The 23,365-nt window shown below is 43.5% G+C and overlaps 1 protein-coding gene across 4 annotated transcripts in view; it reads left to right on the forward strand.

Annotated features, from left to right (window-relative positions):
* The window catches only part of NF1 (neurofibromin 1), a 259,226-nt gene that overhangs the window by 181,557 nt on the left and 54,304 nt on the right, over positions 1-23,365 (forward strand). For all 4 annotated transcript variants that reach the window (XM_040424878.1, XM_040424880.1, XM_040424879.1 and 1 more), the window contains 11 exons: positions 3,600-3,940; positions 8,776-8,978; positions 10,580-10,773; positions 12,025-12,165; positions 13,796-14,075; positions 14,309-14,523; positions 16,298-16,359; positions 16,448-16,562; positions 18,307-18,408; positions 20,175-20,315; positions 21,095-21,224. In XM_040424878.1, the coding sequence (XP_040280812.1) occupies positions 3,600-3,940; positions 8,776-8,978; positions 10,580-10,773; positions 12,025-12,165; positions 13,796-14,075; positions 14,309-14,523; positions 16,298-16,359; positions 16,448-16,562; positions 18,307-18,408; positions 20,175-20,315; positions 21,095-21,224 (1,924 nt within the window). The remainder of the gene's footprint in view (positions 1-3,599; positions 3,941-8,775; positions 8,979-10,579; positions 10,774-12,024; positions 12,166-13,795; positions 14,076-14,308; positions 14,524-16,297; positions 16,360-16,447; positions 16,563-18,306; positions 18,409-20,174; positions 20,316-21,094; positions 21,225-23,365) is intronic.

Raw genomic sequence — 23,365 nt, forward strand, 5'->3', positions numbered from 1 at the left:
TTTTGATACATTTCTCTCTGTCAGCTCTTAAAAGCAGGACGCAGGGAGAGCAGTGTGAAGCTACATCTCATGGGCACATACTGGAGATTATGCACTCTGCACACGGCTAATCATTGTATGGACTTGCCTACTATATCACTGCACACCTGGCCAGAAATGACATTTTCATGTGGTGTACAAAGAAAGGAACATGGAGGAACGAGGTGTCTTGAGACTTGAGGAGGAGTTTTGATCTGTTATCCTGTAGCTCAGAGGAGAGACAGACATCCTGTCTACACAGAAGCACTTGACTCATCCATCCATAAAGAAAGGATTATAGATGTGTACAATGTATGCACCTGAGCTGGGATGAAACAGATTACACTGCTTAGAATATTGCTGGCAAGTTAGCATTCTATAAAATAGCTAGAGTGCTTCTTTAACACAAGTTACTGTTCATAGGGCATATTAAAGGACATCTGTCAGCAGATTTGTACCTATAAAACTGGCTGACCTGTTACATGTACACTTGGATGCTGAAGGCATCTGTGATGGTCCCGTCTTCATATGTGCTCACATTAATTGTTTTAATATATGCAAATGATCCTCTATTACACCGACTCTGCTCTCTCTGCAACTAGTATGTACTCTCCACTTTGACAGTGCTGGGCAGTGAAAATATTATAACTAGTGTTGAGCGAATTGAGCTTTGGATCATGGGTCTGAAGTGGATTCGTTCAGACACTTAATTTTATTGTTGTCTGGAGACCTCTCACTGTACAGCATTAAAATGTATTGCCTCCATGAAGGCAAAATTCATTTCAGCCGAGGTTGCAAGAGACATCGGTGAATGAATTTGGTAATCACGTCAGCGTCTTTGAAAGCATTTTAAAATAGCAATCCGAAGTCGGGTTTGGTACCAGATTCAGAATTTTAAATGTTTTTAACCCCTTAAGGACTTTTGACGTACCGGTACGTCATGTTTATGACGTACCGGTACGCCGGGCGGTGATCGGAACCCGATGCCTGCTCAAATCGTGACAACCCCCCCCCCCCCCCGTGTCGGCGATCGCTGCAAACCGCAGGTCAATTCAGACCTGCGGTTTGCGGCTTTTATCTGAGGTTGCGGCGGGTGGTGCCATCGGGTCCCCATGCGGCTGTAGGGGGGACCCGATGGCATTGCGCTGCCTTCCGTTGACGAGCCCCCTGGATCTCACAGGCCGAAAGCTGTATGAGTAATACACACAGTATTACTCATACAGCCAATGCATTCCAATACAGAAGTATTGGAATGCATTGTAAAGGATTAGGCCCCCAAAGGTTGAAAAAATGTTTTCCCCCCAAAAAATTGAAAGTTTCAAGTAAAAATGAACAAAAACTTCATTTTCCCCAAATAAAGTAAAAAAAAAAAAAAGTAAAAAATAGGGGGGGGGGGGGGGAGTATACATATTGGGTATCGCCGCGTCCGTATCGATCGGCTCTATAAACATATCACATGACCTAACCCCTCAGATGAACACCATAAAAAATAAAAACTGTGCTAAATAAACAATTTTTTTGTCACCTTACATCACAAAAAGTACAACAGCAAGCGATCAAAAAGGCGTTTGCCCACCAAAATAGTATTAATCTAACCGTCACCTCATCCCGCAAAAAATGAGCCCCTACCTGAGACAATCGGCCAAAAAAAAATAAAAAATATGGCTCAGAATATGGAGACACTAAAACATTATTTTTTTGGTTTTAAAAAAGCTGTTATTGTGTAAAACTTACATAAATAAATAAAAAAGTATACATATTAGGTATCGCCGCGTCCGTATCGACCGGCTCTATAAAAATATCACATGACCTAACACCTCAGATGAACACCGTAAAAAATTTAAAATAAAAACTGTGCTAAATAAACAATTTTACATCACAAAAAGTGTAAGGCCCCTTTCACACGAGCGAGTTTTCCGCGCGGGTGCAATGCGTGACGTTAACGCATAGCACCCGCACTGAATCCCGACCCATTCATTTCAATGGGTCTGTGTACATGAGCGTTGTTTTCACGCATCAGTTCTGCGTTGCGTGAAAATCGCAGCATGTTCTATATTCTGCGTTTTCCACGCAGGCCTGGCCCCATAGAAGTGAATGGGGCTGCGTGAAAAACGCATTGCATCTGCAAGCAAGTGCGGGTGCGATGCGTTTTTCACTGATGGTTGCTAAGAGATGCTGCTTGTAAACCTTCAGTTTTTTATCACGCGTGTGAAAAAACGCATCAAAACACATTGCACCCGCGTGGAAAAAACTGAACAACTAAACACAATCGCAGACAAAACTGACTGAACTTGCTTGCAAAATAGTGCGAGTTTCACTGAACGCACCCTGAACGCATCCAGACCTAATCCGTCACGCTCGTGTGAAAGAGGCCTAATAGCAAGCGATCAGAAAGTCACACGCACCCCAAAATAGTGCCAATAAAACAATCATCTCATCCCGCAAAAATCATACCCTACCCAAGGTAATCGCCCAAAAACTGAAAAAATTATGGCTCTCAGACTATGAAAACACTAAAACATGATTTTTTTTTTTGCTTCAAAAATGAAATCATTGTGTAAAACTTACATAAATAAAAAAAAAGTATACATATTGGGTATCCGTGACAACCTGGTCTATAAAAATATCACATGATCTAACCTGTCAGATGAATGTTGTAAATAAAATTTTGGTAAATTTGGTATTTTTTTATAAATAAAATTTATTTTTTTACTTCATTTTACCAGTGTTATGAAGTACAATATGTGACGAAAAAACTATCTCAGAATGGCCTGGATAAGTCAAAGCGTTTTAAAGTTATCACCACTTAAAGTGACACTGGTCAGATTTGCAAAAAATGGCCGGGTCTTTAAGGTGAAATGGGGCTGAGTCCTTAAAGGGAACCTATCACCGGGATTTGGGGTATAGAGCTGAGGACATGGGTTTCTAGATGGCCGCTAGCACATCCGCAATATCCAGTCCCCATAGCTCTGTGTGCTTTTATTGTGTAAACAAAAACCGATTTGATACATATGCAAATTAACCTGAGATGAGAAAATATGACTCTTCTCTGGTCACACAAGTAAGATATGACTCTTTTATGTTAATTTGCATATGTATCAAATCAGTTTTTTTACACAATAAAAGCACACAGAGCTATGGGGACTGGATATTGCGGATGTGCTAGAGGCCATCTAGCAACCCATGTCCTCAGCTCTATACCCAAAATCCCGGTGACAGGTTCCCTTTAAGGGGTTAAAGATGCAGAAATGAATACCAAATTCATTCTTGCTCGACTTCAGGTGAAACAAGTTTAATACATTTTAATGCTGTACGGAGAAGTGTTAGAACGAATTGACTTCGGATCCGCCAGTATCATCAGTACAAATCTGCTGACAGTGGCCCTTTAAGGGAAGAATACAGCATTGTACAGCGGCATCCAGATCGTCTGTGTCTCTGTAATATGAAGCTGCATGGACGCGGTGTGCCTCTGTACTGGCTCCATGCACACAGCTCTTGGACAGTATATGCTTTTATTGCTTTTTTTGTTTCAAACTTTAACTCACTGATTGTATAATTAATATATATATTTTTTTTTGTAGGTTGGTTCTACAGCTGTCCAGGTCACGTCAGCTGAGAGGACGCGGGTTTTGGGGCAGTCCGTGTTTTTGAATGATATTTACTATGCGTCTGAAATTGAAGAAATCTGTTTGGTGGATGAAAATCAGTTCACCTTAACCATTGCCAACCAAGGAACACCTCTCACATTCATGCATCAGGAGTGTGAAGCCATTGTCCAGTCTATAATTCACATACGGACTAGATGGGAACTGTCACAACCAGATTCTATTCCCCAACACACGAAGATCCGTCCAAAGGATGTTCCGGGAACACTACTCAACATTGCGTTGCTTAACCTGGGGAGTTCTGATCCAAGTCTACGGTAGACGTTCATCTATCTTTAGCCATATAGATATCTGTAAACTCAGTACAAAATAATAACTGTATTTGTCTTATTTTTGTCTTTTTGCAAATGCAGTTTGTTTTCTTATTTTAAAATGGTTCACTGGGTTTTACATGTGTCTGCTTTCCAAAACTTTGCCCTTATAGGACAAGTATAGCTTGACCAAGTCTATGCCACCTGATCTGATATTGGGCACGAATCAGTGCAAGTGAACGCTGGCCAGTACCATTGCCAAGGCAACCATACATTGGGTTGGGCATATACCGGTGTTAACGATACACCGCGGTATTAAGAAACAGCGATATGGCGATATCACTGTTCCTTAATTACCGCGGTATATTAGTGACATCAGAGGAGCGATCGCACTTGCACTGACCGCTTCTAAAACGTCTGCGTCCGGCTGCCTGTGCACATTGCCTGCCAGTTCTCACTGCAACCGCCCCCTCCTCGTTCCTACTTTACCTGGACTCCACCCACCGACCCGACAACTGGCACTCATAGGCCACGCTACGGCCACCCTGAAGGCCCAAACTTTAGCAGCCAATGAGAGGAGAAAAGACAACGGCATCCTCACAGGCCAGCTGCAAGCCAGGCCTGTACCATTGTCCACAGCGGGGGAAAACACATGCGGACTAGGGTAATGAATAAACATGTCTCCTAGGTAATACCATATCCTATCCTATCTTACCATCTATTGGCAGGCTCATCGGTTTTTGCAGCAGCCCCTGCATATGGCAGTGCCAGCTCTAGCGTTGAGAAATAGCACCCAAAACAAAAATATACCACTTTACCATTTACTGCCCCCCATATACACATGAACGCCCGACCCCTCCCCATATACAGTGTACAGCACCCGGCCACCCCTGTATACAGTGTACTTTGTACAGTGCACATAGATGGGGATGTAGTAGACCCAAGGGGAATATACAGGTCATGAGTCCCACCAGTATAAGCCCCATACAGTATAACATCTCCTTGTGGCCCCCATACAGTATAACGTCTCCTTGTGGCTGCCCCCATACAGTATTACGTCTCCTTGTAGCTGCCCCCATACAGTATAACATCTCCTTGTGGCTGCCCCCATACAGTATAACGTCTCCTTGTGGCTGCCCCCATACAGTATTACGTCTCCTTGTAGCTGCCCCCATACAGTATAACGTCTCCTTGTGGCTGCCCCCATACAGTATAACGTCTCCTTGTGGCTGCCCCCATACAGTATAACGTCTCATTGTGGCTGCCCCCATACAGTATAATGTCTCCTTGTGGCTGCCCCCATACAGTATAATGTCTCCTTGTGGCTGCCCCATGCAGTATAATGTCTCCTTGTGGCTGCCCCATGCAGTATAATGTCTCATTGTGGCTGCCCCATGCAGTATAACGTCTCATTGTGGCTGCCCCCATACAGTATAATGTCTCCTTGTGGCTGCCCCCATACAGTATAATGTCTCCTTGTGGCTGCCCCATGCAGTATAATGTCTCCTTGTGGCTGCCCCATGCAGTATAATGTCTCATTGTGGCTGCCCCATGCAGTATAACGTCTCATTGTGGCTGCCCCCATACAGTATAACGTCTCCTTGTGGCTGCCCCCATACAGTATAACGTCTCCTTGTGGCTGCCCCCATACAGTATAACGTCTCCTTGTGGCTGCCCCCATACAGTATAACGTCTCCTTGTGGCTGCCCCCATACAGTATAACGTCTCCTTGAGGCCCCCATACAGTATGTCTCCTTGTGGCTGCCCCATACAGTATAATGTCTCCTTGTGGCTGCCCCCATACAGTATAACGTCTCCTTGTGGTCCCCCTTGTGTTTTTTCTTTTAAACTGGTATTTATCGCAATAAATTTCTTAATATCGTTATCGTCTGAATATTTTTGATATCGCCCAACCCTAACCACACAGCACTTGGCGAGCATCATGCATCTGTCTGATTTTAATAAATAGGAGCTGTGCATGGTAATCGCTGGGTATTGTCCAGTTGCTTTGGCATCTGTGCCATTCAGTGTGCAGTTGGCTTTCCATGCTTGATGCCCTGATGGGTGGGGCACTTAATTGGAGGAAAACTTTAAAGGCAATGTACATCTTCGGGGGCATTTATTTATGATTGAATTTTATACATTTTGAGCTTAAAATCATTTTTTCACGAAGGGTACTTTCACACTAGCATTTTTGTTTTCCGGCATGGAGTTCCGTCACAGGAGCTCAATACTGGAAAAAAACTGATCAGTTTTATCCTAATGCATTCTGAATGGAGAGCATTCTGTTCAGGATGCATCAGTTCAGTCCCTCTTACGTTTTTTGGCCGGAGAAAATACCGCAGCACGCTGCAGTTTTCTCTCCGGCCAAAAATGCTGATCACTTGCTGGAATGCCGGCATTAATTTACATTGAAGTGTGTTAGTGCAGGATCCGGCATTAAGTGTTCCGGCAAAACGGATCCGGGTTTCCGGGCTGCGCATGCGCAGACCTTTTAAAAATGCAAAAAAAAAATTAATACCTGATACGTTTTTCTGTTTGACACCGGAGAGACGGATTCAGTATTTCAATGCATTTGTCAGACGGATCCGGATCCGTCTGACAAATGCCATCAGTTTGCGTCCGGATTGCCGAATCCGGCAGGCAGTTCTGGCGACGGAACTGCCTGCCGGAATCCTCTGCCGAAAGTGTGAAAGTACCCCTAGTCGTTATTAAAAATGCTCAACTGTTTCTGAGATACAAGATTTTAAAAAATCTGTTTGTTTGCAAAATGTGACTTTATCTTTGAATCCCGTCAGCTGATACTTATACCGTATTCTTATCAGTTTGATAAGAATTGGGCAATGATCAGTGCTTGAGGTCAAGAGGTCAGTTGGAGGTAGTGACTTCCAGTAGAAATACCCTTTTGTTATTTGATGGAAGAGCAGGGAGTCTGTGGTCTCTGGCCAATTGATGTGTAAAAGCTGTTTTGTACTTATTCTATATGTTATACTGGGTGGGTTTAAAGGGAACCTGAGCAGGAGGAGCTGAGCAGATTGGTATGTAGTTTTATGGGAGAAGATTCCTGCTCATTCTGGGCTTTGAAGTCTAGGAGGCGGTCCTACCAGTGATTGACAGCTATCTCTGTGTACACAATCATAGAGGGAAGCCTGTCATCACTGATAGGACCGAATCCTTGACTTTAAAGCCTGAACAAGCAGGCATATGCATGAAAAAAACAATACAGCTACTGTATTTTTCATCCTATAACACGCACCTGCCCATAAGATACACCTAGGTTTTAGAGGAGAAAAATTAGAAATAATTATTTTTCATCAGAGCTCCAGTGTTAATCAGACCTCAAAATAGACACCCAGTGTTAATAAGACCCCCAATCAGACCTCAGACTCCCAATGTTAATGAGGCCCCCAATCAGACCTCCATGTTAATAAGCCCTCATATTAAGTAGACCTCATATCAGACCTCCTTGTTAATAAGCTTCCATGTGAAGCAGACCTCCGATCAGAGAAAAAATAAACCAACTTACCTCTCCTGCACCGTACGCCGATGCAGCTGCTGAGACCCAGTGTATTTCCTGGTCTTCCTGCCGTGCTGTACACAAGAGAGCGAGCGGCCAAGGAAGACCTGGAAGCGGTGAGTACAGAGCCCGGAGAGCACTGCATTCACCACTTCCCGGTCCCTCTGTACTAATGAGCACGTCCATAATTGTAGCGCTCATTAGTATTCGCTCCATAAGACGCGCTGACATTGGGGGGAAATCACAGACCCATTCAAGTTGAATGGGTTTGCATCCGTCAGCGCCTGCTGCACGGACGGTGCACCTACATTGGGGACCCCAATTTGTTGTCCCATATGCACGGCACGGGCGGCACATGTTCATGTGGATGAGCCCTTATAGGGTGAAAAATACAGATCAGCTCAGCTTCTCCTGCTCTATAACATGCTGTGCAGATTAATTTGCATTTTCATGGTGGCAGGTTCCCTTTAAGGCTACTTTCACTCTAGCGGCAGGATGGATCAGACAGGCTGTTCACCCTGTTGGATCCGTCCTGCCGCTATTTTGCCGTGCCCCCGGAGTGCTGCATGTCCGACTTTTTAGTCTGGCAGCCTCTCTCCGTGCTGCGCCAGAGCTCCACTCCCGTCCCCATTATAGTCAATGGGGATGGAGCGGCAATCCGGCTGCACAGCGAAATAGCGGCAGGACAGATCCGACAGGGTGACCAGCCTGTCGGATCCGTCCTGCCGCTAGTGTGAAAGTACCCTAAGGATTGCACCTTTTAGTATGTATTTATTTATTTTTTACTCTTTCCAGTGTGTTGTCCAGGTTTGGAGATGGCAGCCCCTGTTATAAGCATTGGAGCGTTTCATTTCATGCTTCACTGCTCTCCTTTGCCCTTCCAAAGCCCGCCCATGAGAGCCGGTGACGTCACCGGGAACACTGCTGGGCGGAAGCCTCCGCCCAGCAGTGTGTGGTTATAAACAAACAAAAAAAGCCCTTGTCCTGCACGATCCATGAAATGCTCTGATGCTCATAACAGGGGGCTGCCTGGGTGAAATACTGGGTATGTAACCCGGACAACCACTTTATGGACTGCACCTTATTGACTTTTTACAGTTTCCCCAGTATTGTATATTATTTATCCTGCAATAATGGCATGTAGCCTACATCGTCATGTTACAAATCTGTGCAGGACTGTGTTGAATACTGAAAGTTACAGATCCCACTATAATATAAAGTGAAGACCTTATAAAGCAGTTTTGTTTGTATGTAATTGGATATGTATTGGTTTCATTTGTGCTGAGTTATGAGGTTGTATTGACTTGTGTTGTCTTTTTTGCAGGTCTGCTGCCTATAACCTTCTGTGTGCCTTAACATGTACCTTTAATTTAAAGATTGAAGGGCAGTTACTGGAGACTTCGGGTCTTTGCATCCCAGCCAACAATACACTTTTCATTGTCTCCATTAGCAAGACACTGGCAGCTAATGAACCTCACCTAACCCTAGAATTTTTGGAAGAGTGCATTTCTGGCTTCAGCAAATCCAGTGAGTACAAGTTCTCTGAAGTATAAGTAGTTCTTTCTAATGTTGTAAAGTTGCTTCCATTTTCTGCTTGCAAGGCTTTAACACTTACACTACCATGAACATTTTTACACTTTTGACTAAAAGTCCCCATGCACTTTAAACTATTGTCAGCTGAACCTGCCATTTTTGACGGGGTCGGCCAATAATGTCATGTTTACAGGGAACTCCAACCTCTGCCCTCACTGATGATGTAGGGGGAGAAAAGGGTAGGGCACGTTGATCATTCTCCCAGGAGATAAGCTGCCGCCTGAGGTGTCAGGCTGTGCTTGAAAGTGTATTTCTCAGTGGACAACTATTGAAGGTGTATTTGCACCTTGACCCTAAAATAAATTCTGAATTATGCAATGTCATTGTCAAAATGCCACCCAAAACTTTAGGAGCACCTTAATGACATTTTTAAACAAATCATAATGTTTAAAAGATTTATTTAAAAACAAAGCTATAAAAATGTATGGTAAGTGTTTTGCGGATCCGCAAAACACGGACACCGGCAATGTGCATTCCGCAATTTGCGGACCGCACATCGCCGGCATTATAATAGAATATGCCTAATCATGTATATGCCTAATATGTATAGCTTGGAAGAAAGAAGAGACAGAGGGGATATGATAGAAACTTTTAAATACATAAAGGGAATCAACTCGGTAAAGGAGGAGAGCATATTTAAAAGAAGAAAAACTACCACAAGAGGACACAGTTTTAAATTAGAGGGGCAAAGGTTTAAAAGTAATATAAGGAAGTATTACTTTACTGAGAGAGTAGTGGATGCATGGAATAGCCTTCCTGCAGTAGTGGCAGCTGCAAATACAGTGAAGGAGTTTAAGCATGCATGGGATAGGCATAAGGCCATCCTTCATATAAGATAGGGCCAGGGGCTATCCATAGTACTCAGTATATTGGGCAGACTAGATGGGCCAAATGGTTCTTATCTGTCGACACAATCTATGTTTCTATGTGTCTAAAAGTCTGACCCCAAACCCTCATTCACACGTCAGTGTTTTGGACAGTGATTTCCATCAGTGATTGTGAGCCAAAACCAGGACTGGAGCCTCCACAGACGTAAGGTATAAGGGAAAGATCTGCACCTGTTCTGTGAATAGCTCCACACCTGGTTTTGGCTCACAATCACTGATGGAAATCACTGACCAAACCCTGACCTGTGGATGAGGCATCAATGGAGGTGGACAGGGGTGCTATCAGAGTAGGTAATCCCTTTTTGATCAGTGGGGAAGGGGTCTGACTTCTTCACTGATCCTGAGAAAGAAGGGGATGCACTGCTGAATGGGGTGTATTCTAGTTCCCTTCACACGTGGCCAGTGAAGGGGGTGCAGTGTTAAAATTGTGCTGCTGCCTTTTTTATTGTCAGGATTGGTGGGGGTCTTAGAGCTGCGTGGCACCACTTTATAAGATGAGTGTACCCATTTAAAGTGGCTCAGCCAGAAAATACTTTCCATATTTAGGCAGTAATCTGGATGTGTTATGTTTCATCTCATTGTGCCCTGATGCGTTTAGTATATTGATAACACTATAGTCAGTGTTAACATATCGTCTCTGTCTTCCAGGTATTGAACTGAAACATCTGTGTCTGGAGTACATGACCCCTTGGTTACTGAATCTTATCCGCTTCTGTAAACTTACTGACGATGCAAAGCGGCAACGTGTCAGTGCGATCTTGGACAAGTTGATTACCATGACCATCAACGAAAAACAAATGTATCCGTCCATACAAGCAAAAATATGGGGCAGTTTGGGGCAGGTAAGCAAACAGCAGGTACTAGTAAAACGTCACCTACATTAATTTTTTTTTTTTTTTTTTTTTTTTTTTAAAGAATGCATTTTAAATCTTTTTTTCCCTGAAAATTAAAAAGGTTGTTTAAAGGGAGTCTGTCACCTAATCTGAGCTTTTTAAACCGCTCAGATCAGGTTATAGACTCCTTTGCCCTCATTCCAATGTTACCTTTATTTGTGCTGTCCTTCGCCGATATCTTCCAAAAAAGACTTTTAAAACTTATGCTAATGAGGTTTGGCAAGTGCCCAGGGGCGGCGTTACTGCAGCAAGTGCCGAGGCCCCTCGGCCATGTGCCCAGAAAACCACACCTCTTTCACCATTCTGGCCCCCCCTCGTTTCCTATTATTAGCTCCTCCTCTCCCTCACAAATCTCTCGCCTGCGCCGCTCCACACTTGCCCCGCACCTGTGCAGTGCTGTGCCCATTATGGTCGGAGGAACAGGGAGTTGGACTGCGCATTCGCCGACCCTTTTTTGGCTTCACTACAGCCATCTGCTGCGGCTGGTTACTTCTGCGGGCTGGATTTCAAGGTATGGACCAGCGCATGCCATGTCAATTCAACATGTTGATCCTTTTTTATTCCCGACATCACCCATGATTGGTCAGTCCTGCTAAGATCGGTGGGTTTGGTCGAATTAAATTAAAGAAGTTATCCGGTAATTTGATATTAATGGGCTATCCTCAGGATAAGTCATCAATATCAGATTTGCAGGCGTCCGTCTGCTGGGACTCTCACAGATAAACTGTTCAAAGAGGAGTCCTGACACACCCGTCAAGTGCGTAGGCATCTTCCTAGTCCATCAGTGACGTCACCATACATTGGTCACTTGTCCTAGACGCAGCTCAGTCCCGTTCAAGTGAATGGGGCTGAGCTGCAATACCAAGCACATCCACTATACAATATATGGAGCTGTGAATAGACCACAGCGCTCACTGGAGCTCCGGAACGGGGTCCCAGGATATTGATGATTTATCCTGATAGGCCATCAATATCAAATTTCTAGATAACACCTTTTAAAGTTTGTCGACCTTAGGGTAGTGAATATGTTAAGAATGGGATGAAATCTTTTGAATTTTCTTAAGAAATAATTGATCTCTGCTGTCACCTCATTAGCATATAGATACAAAATGACAGCAGCTAATAACTCAGTTTTTGAATTACAATTTTATTGCATTTTTTGTAAGTGTAATTACTGTATTTTTCTTTGTTTTTAACTAGATCACAGATCTTCTTGATGTCGTTCTTGACAGCTTCATTAAAACCAGCGCAACGGGTGGCCTGGGATCTATTAAAGCTGAGGTCATGGCAGATACAGCAGTTGCTCTAGCATCTGGCAATGTCAAGCTGGTTTCAAGCAAGGTCTGTTTATACCTGTGTTATGCGAAGCAGGTAGAGTGAGGAACAGAAGTATTTGAACACCCTGCGATTTTGCAAGTTCTCCCACTTAGAAATCATGGAGGGGTCTGAAATTCACATTGTAGGTGCATTCCCACTCTGAGAGATATAAAAAAAATAATAATCAGGAAATCACATTGTCTGATTTTTAAAGAATGTATTTGTCTTGCACTGCTGAACATAAGTATTTGAACACCTGAGAAAATCAGTGTTAATATTTGGTACAGAAGCCTTTGTTTGCAATTACAGAGGTCAAGCGTTTCCTGTAGTTCTTGACCAGGTTTGCACACACTGCAACAGGGATTTTGGCCCACTCCTCCACACAGATCTCCTCTAGATCTGTCAGGTTTCAAGGCTGTCGCTGAGCAACACGGAGTTTCAGCTCCCTCCAAAGATGTTCTATTGGATTTAGGTCTGGAAACTGGCTAGGCCACTCCAGAACCTTGATATGCTTCTTACGAAGCCACTCCTTGGTTATCCTGGCTGTGTGCTTCGGGTCGTTGTCATGTTGGAAGACCCAGCCACGATTCATCTTTAATGCTCTGACTGAGGGAAGGAGGTTGTTGCTCAAAATCTCAAAATAAATGGCCCCATTCATCCTCTCCTTAATACAGTGCAGTCGTCCTGTCCCCTTCGCAGAAAAGCACCCCCAAAGCATGATGTTACCACCCCCATGCTTCACAGTAGGTATGGTGTTCTTGGGATGCAACTCATCCTTCTTTTTCCTCCAAACAAGACGAGTGAAGTTTAGACCAAAAAGTTCTACTTTGGTCTCATCTGACCACATGACTTTCTCCCATGCCTCCTCTGGATCATCCAGATGGTCATTGGCAAACTTCAGACGGGCCTGCACATGTGATGACTTGAGCAGGGGAACCTTCCGTGCAATGCATGATTTGAAACCATGACGGCGTAGTGTTCTACCGACAGTGACCTTTGAAACTGTGGTCCCAGCTCTCTTCATGTCATTGACCAGCTCCTCCCTTTAGTTCTGGGCTGATTCCTCACCTTTCTTATCAGTGATACCCCACGAGATGAGATCCTGCATGGAGCCCCAGTCTGAGGGAGACTCTTCCATTTTCTAACAATTCCTACAACAGTTGATCTATTTTCACCAAGCTGCTTGGCAATTGCCCGTAGCCCTTTCCAGCCTTAGGGAGGTCCACAATTTTGTCTCTGGTGTCTTTTGACAGCTCTTTGGTCTTGCCCTGACTGACTGTGGGGTGGACAGGTGTCTTTAAAGATCTCAGACAGGTGCTACTAAGTTAGATTAATGAGTGGAGTAGAGGTGGACTTTTTAAAGGCACAGTAACAGGTCTTTGAGAGCCAGAATTCTTGCTGTTTCTCAGGTGTTCAAATACTTATGTTCAGCAGTGCAAGACAAATTAATTCTTTAAAAATCATACAATGTGATTTCCTGAATTTTTCAAATTCTGTCTCTCAAAGTGGGAATGCACCTACAATGTGAATTTCAGACCCCTCCATGATTTCTAAGTGGGAGAACTTGCAAAATCGAAGGGTGTTCGAATACTTCTGTTCCTCACAGTATAATAGTTGATTTATCCATAAAATAACAATCACGTTTCCCTTCCAGGTCATTGGAAGGATGTGTAAAATAATAGACAAGACCTGCCTTTCTCCCACTCCTACGCTGGAGCAGCATCTCATGTGGGATGATATTGCCATACTCGCCCGATACATGCTTATGCTGTCTTTTAACAACTCATTGGATGTGGCTGCCCATCTTCCCTACCTCTTTCATGTTGTCACGTTATTGGTTGCTACAGGTCCTCTTTCTCTTCGAGCTTCCACCCATGGACTTGTGATCAATATCATTCACTCTCTGTGCACTTGCTCACAGCTGCATTTCAGTGGTATGTACTTTTATGATTACATTAGTCAAATTCTGCATGTTAAGTTTGTTCTAAGAGACGCTGGAAGAGCTGGGCTCCAAATGAATGTCTTTTATGTTTGCAATCTCTTGAGTCTAGTAGCCCCTAGTAGAATGTGTGGGATTACCCCTCTAATATCTGTCCTTGTTGTTCTGGGGCAGTGCTGATAAACGTGCCATGCCAAACTGGTTTATTTTAAATTGTTCTGTTTTCAGAGGAGACAAAACAAGTACTGCGGCTCAGTCTGACCGAATTCTCTCTTCCCAAATTCTATCTACTCTTCGGGATCAGCAAAGTCAAGTCTGCAGCGGTTATAGCGTTCCGATCCAGTTATCGGGATCGCTCCTTCTCACCTGGTTCTTACGAAAGAGAGACCTTTGCTCTGACGTCATTGGAAACTGTTACAGAAGCACTTTTAGAAATTATGGAGGTATAACTGTAAAGTTATCTTTTTATATTTTCAGGGAATTGTTTGTTAACCCCTTCCCAACCCGCATGTTGGGTTGTTAAAGATGGTGCCTGCTCCGGACCTTAGCGAGTGTCATAGACACCAAGTTTCTGCTGTTTCGCACAGCAGACACCCAGGGCTAATATCTGCAATCAGCATTTAACCCCTCAGATCCCATTGTCAAATGTGACACCTCCTCTGAGAACTGAAAGCATGCGACATCAGGGGAGCAGTTTTTTGGATGTGAAAGGCCAGAGCCTGATGGAGGTTCTGATGCCTATCACAGTTATATTCCAATGTAGGCCTGCATATGGCAGCACAACATTGGAATATACAGAATTTTCTATTCAGTAATGCATTAAATCCCATTGTAGAATAGAAATGGCAATCTGCCCACTGCATGTTGAGGTCCTCTTGGGGACCTAAACATTATTTTTTTTTTAAATGTAAAGAAATTATAAATTCAAATCACCCCCCTTTACCCAGAATAAAAATAAACCATAAATATCAGTCATCTTCACTTCCCCGAATGCCTGAACTATTAAAATATAAACAAATTTATCCCATGCGCTAAATGTCGTAATGGGAAAAAAAATTGAAATACAAAATTTGCAGTTTTTTTGTTTGCTTCAACTCCCTAAAAAATTGAATAAAAAGTAATAGACACTCCAAAATGATATCACTGAAAACTACAGATCACAGCACAAAAAATACGCCCTCACAGAGCTCCTTAGACATAAAATAAAAAAAGTTACAGGGGTTAAAATATGGCGAGTAAAAGAAAATAGATTTTTCCCAAATTTTTTATTTGTATTTTTTTAAGTATTAAAACACAAGAAAAACTACAGGGTGGACCATTTATATGGATACACCTTAATAAAATGGGAATGGTTGGTGATATTAACTTCCTATTTGTGGCACATTAGTATATGTGAGGGGGGAAACTTTTCAAGATGGATGGCGGCCATTTTGAAGTCGGCCATTTTGAATCCAACTTTTGTTTTTTCAATAGGAAGAGGCTCATGTGACACATCAAACTTATTGGGAATTTCACAAGAAAAACAATGGTGTGCTTGGTTTTAACGTAACTTTATTCTTTCATGAGTTATTTACAAGTTTCTGACCACTTATAAAATGTGTTCAATGTGCTGCCCATTGTGTTGGATTGTCAATGCAACCCTCTTCTCCCACTCTTCACACACTGATAGCAACACCGCAGGAGAAATGCTAGCACAGGCTTCCAGTATCCGTAGTTTCAGGTGCTGCACATCTTGTATTTTCACAGATTGTGAAGATACAAAGATAGTGGGGCCATTCTTCATCAATGGTAACCTCAAGGCCACTGGATATGCGAAATTGCTACATGATGATGTGTTTCCCTCTTTATGCACTGAAGCTGGCACGTTCCCTGAGTTTTTCCAGCAAGATGGTGCACCACCACATTATGGGTGTCAGGTCCGAGCATTCCTAGATGAACAGTTTCCTGGAAAGTGGATTGGTCATCATGGGCCAGTTGAATGGCCCCCAAGGTCTCCCGATCTGACCCCCTTAGACTTTTATCTTTGGGGTCATCTGAAGGCAATTGTCTATGCTGTGAAGATACAAGATGTGCAGCACCTGAAACTACGGATACTGGAAGCCTGTGCTAGCATTTCTCCTGCGGAAATTCGCGATGTCGGAAAGAGTTAATATCAGAAAGCAGCATGTTTTTGTTGTAATTAAAGGGGTTGTAGTCTAACATGTGTTTCATTTTTAGGCCTGCATGCGAGATATCCCGAATTGCAAGTGGTTGGACCAGTGGACTGAGCTTGCTCAAAAGTATGTTTGTAGATGCACCATGATCTATAAAGTTGGTGGACTTTTGTGTCTGTCTTCTATATGTTCTCACAATGTTCTCTCTGCACAGGTTTGCATTCCAGTACAATCCGTCACTTCAGCCTCGAGCGCTCGTTGTGTTCGGGTGCATCAGCAAACGTGTCTCTCATGGACAGATCAAACAGATCATTCGCATCCTGAGCAAAGTAAGCAATCTACTGGGGTGTTGTCTGTTTGCAATGGGTTTTAAATCAGACGAAACTTATACAGGATACCACATCCTGTTGACCTGGTACCGATTTGACTCGTGGGTAGACTCTGTACTATGCCTTCACCAAAGATGCCATATGTGTATGCACACTGCATTTCAGATTGCAGGTCTATTACAAAGTGAAAGTAGTGGAAATCAATATGGCACCTAAGGTATATTAATAAAATAATCTATTAACTTGCCTATTAATCCCATCCTGCTCAGAAACCATTTTTGCTTCTCCTGCCTGTTCACAAGTAATGGACCAGGGCTCCTTTATTGCAGAGCTTTCATTCCGTCATTATTCCCAGTTCCTCAGATACATTTCAGAATTACATGTAGCGATCTTTCTAAATATTAGACTGTTGGTGCCATATATACACAATCATGATGGTTGTCTTTGTTGTACTATATGAAAAGCTGTTGTGTCTTTAGCTTCAAGAAGCACTCCCAGAAAAAAATGTTGTTTGGTAATGTACATCAGGTATTAAAGGGGTTGTCCGGGTTCAGATCTGTATTCATTCACCAACTTTACCCACTCCAATGCTCCCTCTTGCCCTGCGCTGAATCACGGAGGGCAAGGGAATTTTCTTGAGATCCAGTGATGTCTCTGACACTAATGGGCGGCCTTCGAGCCTGTTTTTACGGCTAGGACAGCACTGAAGACCGCCCATCAGAGCCAGTGATGTCACTGGGATCACTGATAGGCGGAAGCCTCCACCTATCAGTGTCCAAATGTAAACAATGCAGCAAAGGGCAAGCATAAAAAGCTCCGATGCTCCACTTATTCTTGGTGGATAAGTGCAGATCGGGTTGATATTGGTGTTAATTTTTCTTACCAAGCATTGATTTATCAGCCTCTGTTTCCACCACATTAGTATTTCTATGTATTATGAGAATCACATTGAGCATCTCATAGGAATGCATAGAGCTTCCGATTTCTAATGTATATTAAAGACTCTGATTCTGTCAGTTAGGGTGGAGTCCACTGGTACAACAGAGAAGCAGAGGCTGATAAATTAGGAATTAAGCAAACAGACCAAAGCATAAAAAAATACGGAGTGCTTCTTTAAAGAATGACTTGGACACTGGAAAAAATTTAGCAGGGGGCTCGAAAGAGTATGAAAAAATGTCACTTTGTCAGTCTCTCCCTGCTGCTTTTGGTACCCATTGATTGCCAGCAGCATTCATAATTATTATTATTTATTATTAAAGCGCTATTCATTCCATGGCGCTGTACATATTATAAGGGGTACACATACATAATCCAGACAATTGCAATAAGCATGAACAAGATGAGTACAGACTGGTACAGAAGAAGGGAGGGCCCTGCCCGCAAGGTCTTACAATCTGCATGCATGTATATGCCGTGTCACCACTTCCAGTCCACGGCCGCAGCAATGGAACTGAGACACTGCGACAAAGTGAGTGGGGTTTTTTTTAACTCCCCAGTCCAGCCCCCCCCTGATAAATGTTTTCCAATGTTTAACTGAGAAGAAAATGTCATAGGAGTATATTATATCTCCAGTAGTGCCTACAGGCTGCATCGGCTTCACATGATCTGTGCTTGGAAATGAAATTATGTATTCAGATTCTTTCTTAAAAGTTTTCTATATGCTTACAAATTCCAAATATATCTAATGTGACCCTTTTTTTTTCTATTAAAATAAAAAATCTTTGATCAAACGTATTTGTTTTAGGGACTTGAAAGCTGCTTAAAAGGTCCTGATAATTACAATAGCCAAGTTTTAATAGAAGCCACTGTGATAGCACTAACCAAACTACAGCCGCTTCTTAACAAGGTAAGAGTCACGTTTCTACAGTTATCAAGTGTTAAGTAGTAGTTTGTCATCTGCACCTCACTAAAACCGCTAAATATATACTTCTAATTTCTTTCTATCCAGCCATGTCCGTTCCTGCAAATGGAAACGTGCAGAATGTTTCTATATTACATTGTATTGCCCTATGCAGGTCTAGAAATACCTGGCCAGGTACAGTAGTTTACTTTAAAGGGGTTTTCCAGTTATGATTTTTAATCGGCAGCCTGCCTTCTGAAACAGAAGCTTCATACCTACCTGCTCCACGCTGCCTCCATCTGTTTACATCCGGTGGTGCATGGGCCATGGTCCAGCCAATGACTGGCCTCAGCAGTGATGTGGCCTCAAGCAGCATGTCACCACTGAAACCAGTCGTTACTGGATGTATAGGGTGCACGGACTGGAAGATGGAGGGCCGGAGTGGCACGGAGCAAGTAAGTACGAATCTTCTGTTTCAGCAGGCAAGCTGCAGGCACTTGCTTAAAAATCATTGTAACCGGAAAACCCCTTAAAGCAAAGCAGTTTTGGTGCATTTAGCAAAAAAATCATCGTTGGTGTAGTTATCCAGTAGCAGAGCCTCTATTTATATGTATGTTTGCTGCTTAAACATATGGAGCTCCAGTAGTTGCCCTTGTATTTCACCAAGTATACCTCTATAATGGGACTACTTGAATGGTATAGAACCATTCTACACATGTGTGCTGGTGTCTTGAACCGTTGGGCTGTCCCAAGGCTCAGGAGAGTTATTGTATCGGTATTGTCTTAAAGGGGTCATCCAAGTAGTAAAATTAAATGATCTTTTATAATTGCTGTCGTTTAAAGGGGTTGTTCTCTTTATTTATATTGATGACCTATCTTCAGGATAGGTCATCAATATCAGATCGGCGGGGGTCCGATACCCGGCACCCCTGACAATCTTTTCCTTAAAGAGAAGGCCGCTCTCAGTGCAAGCGCTACCTTCCCTTCATTATTTACCTTCTCGCTGTCGCACCCACAGCGGTGAGCAGGTGTAAATACACCTAAGCCGTCCCATAGAAGTGAATGGGACGGATTCTTGTTATTACATCTGTTCACCGCTGTTGATGTCCTGAGGATGGGTCATCAATATAAATAAAGCGGATAACCCGCTTAATTTTTTTTATTAATTTTTTTTTGCGGATAGGATGTGGACCCATTCATCTCAATGGGTCCGCAAAAATTGCGAAAAGCACACAGTGTGCTATCTGTATGTCCGTTCCGTAGCCCCGCAAGAAAGATAGAACATGTCCTATTCTTGTCTGTTTTTTATTGTTACAATGGATCCGCAAAAAAAATGGATGCCATAAGGAACGTCATCCGTTTACTTTTGCGGATCCGCAATTTGCAGACCACAAAACACGGTTGTGTGAATGTAGCCTTAAGGGTCCATTTACACGTCCGCAAATGGGTCCGCATCTGTTCCGCAATTTTGCGGAACGGATGCGGACCCATTCATTCTCTATGGGACAGAAAAGATGCGGACAGCACACAGTGTGCTGTCCGCATCCGCATTTCCGTGCCGCACCCCCGAACTTCCGGGCCGCGGCTCCGCAAAAAATAGAACATGTCCTATTCGTGTCCGCAATTGCGGACAAGAATAGGCAGTTCTATGGGGGGTGCCGGCCGGGTGTGTTACCGATCCGCAATACACTACGGACGTGTGAATGGACCCTAATGGTGTAGTAGGCCGGAGTCTGCTGCTGTGCTTTACTGACTTGTCACCATCATCCTAGGATTCCCCTATGCACAAAGCCCTCTTTTGGGTGGCTATGGCAGTACTGCAGCTGGATGAAGTTAGTTTGTATTCGGCGGGTACAGCTCTTCTGGAACAAAACCTGCACACATTAGACAGCCTTCGAGTATTTAATGACAAGGTAAGCAAACTGCCGTCACGTGTGTATAGCCGACGTGGTGAACTGCTTAGCCATGCTCACATTTGGTATGAAAGCATCGTCAGATCCCAGTAATCATCATGTTTTTACTCAATTGATAATGGATTCTGGGCAAATACAGCCAAAATATGAGTATAGCTTTACCTCTCTAATGTGTCGGGGATCTATCAGGATTTCCATACTTTCATTTCAAGAATAGCACTGTATGCTTTATTACTTAGTCAGAATCACTGAACCCCGATAGACCGCATCACATGATCATCCATTGGCTTCTGTTGGCACAATGTTTTGGCTTCTGTTATGTGCCGAAGCCTCTTAATCCCAGCCGACCTTTCCTGTGGAAATGCTGTATGTGTGTGTTAAACGTTTCTGGATGATCAGTATGCTCTAGAAAAGCCGGCCGTGATGCCTGCACAGCCATAAGCACCTGACTTGTGCGCAAGATCTTTCCTTCCAGGGCATCTAAATGTTACCTTTATATTAGTGTTCACCACGTCTTTTGTAGAAGTGATTTGCACACAAAATAGGACGTAGTTTTGAGGAGGAAACAATCTACGGATTGAATTGAAGAAATCATCTTCATATTCAGCCCACAGAGTAGAGTGATTATATTCCCAGCGCAGGGTCATATGCTAAATATTAAAGCAATGTGTGATATTTGCTAGTGATTTTTTCATTTCAAAGATGAACGCTCTATAATGCTATAATATGGAGAGGGGCATATGGCTGACTAATGGAATGCTGCTTCTTCTGTTTGGCAGAGTCCAGAAGAAGTCTTTATGGAAATCCGCAATCCTCTAGAGGAATGGCATTGTAAACAAATGGACCATTTTGTTGGCCTCAATTTCAACTCTAACTTTAACTTTGCACTAGTTGGGCACTTGCTAAAAGGTACGTAGATTAAGAGCGATGTATTTAGTGATGTGTTCAGAGTATTTAATGTAGTTAATGCCCATGCCAAGAACTGTAGTTGAGTCTTACACGCTCTGTCATAATGGTTTTCTGTGAGTTTTTTTTATTTATTTACCCTCTTATTATTCCCCTCTTATAAAGGGATGGCATTTTCTAGGATGTGCCCTTACAAGGAATCTGTCGCCTCCTAAATGCATGTAAATCCGCCAGCAGTACCTCTGCGATCGTGCAGTAAAACAGAGGGCACCGCGCATGCGCGCGACTTGGGAAAGTGAAGCCAAATTGCGGGCTGTCACTCAAAGGCAAGAGGGGGCGTGGTTACCTTGACTTGAAGCAAGGAGGCCGCTGCCCCCTTGACTTCAAGCGGACATGCAAATTAGCGCGGACGGAGGATAAAAGATCGTTTTCTTACCTTATGCAGCATCAGACTGGAGGATGAAAAATGATTAGTATCACACTGCGGGCTACCCTGAGGTACTGCTGGCGGGTTTACATGCATTTTGGAGGTGACCGGTTCCCTTTAAGCCACATGATAGCTTTTCAGCAGAAAATGAGTAGCTTTCTTATTAAACAGTTACTCCCACAGCAGCACAGACCTGACTTTCCCTGTCGCTCAGCTGCAGCCCTGGCCATTCTGCATGAATAGAAATGTTAGAATTCTACATATAGATATGTCAAGCACATCAGACAGCACTCCAATTTTTGTAATGCTTAATTGGTTTTTATTGGCCGGACATGGTGGTACACAAAGCAACGTTTCGGGCACATAGGATGCCCTTCGTCAGGCAGAAACGTGTTCACTGGAGCGAGGTCAGCGCCGGCTCTTCCCTCTGTCCAGTGAACACGTTTCTGCCTGACGAAGGGCATCCTATGTGCCCGAAACGTTGCTTTGTGTACCACCATGTCCGGCCAATAAAAACCAATATAGCATTAAAAAATTAGAGTGCTGTCTGAATTGTTTGACACAAATTGAGTTCCAGGAGGTGGAGCCAGGAACAAACCCCTGCCGAGCACCCACACCAGCCAGATTTGACAGAGTGCTGTGATCAACTAGGATTTTTGTATTTACATATAGATATATGTTAGATATTAGAGGGGTATTCCAGCCTGAAGCATTCATCACTTATCTTCTGTATAGGCGATAAATTCTAGGTCAGATTCACACCGATCGCCAGTGCCATAGAATTTGATTGGAGTGGCAGTGTGTATCCTGGCTGCCGCTCCATTCAGACTCCTTATAGCCACGGTCTTGTGGCTAAGGGGAATTAGATACCAGAGTCCCACATTCTGGCAATCGGTGGGTGTCCCAGCAGTCTGGCGTTTATCACCTATTTAGTGAACAATTGATAAATGACTCATGCTGGAATAGTCCTTTAAGACTGTCTTAAAGGGAGTCTTTCACCTAAAATCACCATTCTAGAACGCTAACCTCAGGATCTCCATTACATTCCCCATATTAGAATTCCACCTTCCATACAAGAGGACATAGTTTTAAATTAGAGGGGCAAAGGTTTAAAAGTAATATCAGGAAGTATTACTTTACTGAGAGAGTAGTGGATGCATGGAATAGCCTTCCTGCAGAAGTGGTAGCTGCAAATACAGTGAAGGAGTTTAAGCATGCATGGGATAGGCATAAGGCCATCCTTCATATAAGATAAAGCCATAGTATTCAGTATATTGGGCAGACTAGATGGGCCGAATGGTTCTTATCTGCCGACACATTCTATGTTTCTATATAGCTGTCCATTGTCTATTTTCTCAGAAAAAACACTTTTATTGAATATGTTAATTAGCTTCTGAAGGTGCCCAGGGGCGGCGTTTATGCGGCCGCTGCCCAGGCTCCTCGGCGCTTTTCATACGAAACCCCTTCCCTTTCACCTCTCTGGCCCGCTCTAGGTACCTTCTGATTACGTCGTCCTCTTAGTGAGAAATCCAACAGATTCGCCGGGCCTGAGCACTTCATTCCCCATTATAGGCAGTGGCACAAGGCCGGCTAGATTGGAATGTACTGGCCGGCACATGCACATTAAACGCTCTTGTGCCTCTGCCCATAATGGGAAATGAAGTGCGCAGGCGCGGCGAATCTGTTGAACGGCGCTGGATTTCTCACTAAGAGGAGG

Source organism: Bufo bufo, chromosome 3 (genome assembly GCF_905171765.1).
Source record: "Bufo bufo chromosome 3, aBufBuf1.1, whole genome shotgun sequence".
Lineage (NCBI taxonomy): Eukaryota > Metazoa > Chordata > Amphibia > Anura > Bufonidae > Bufo > Bufo bufo.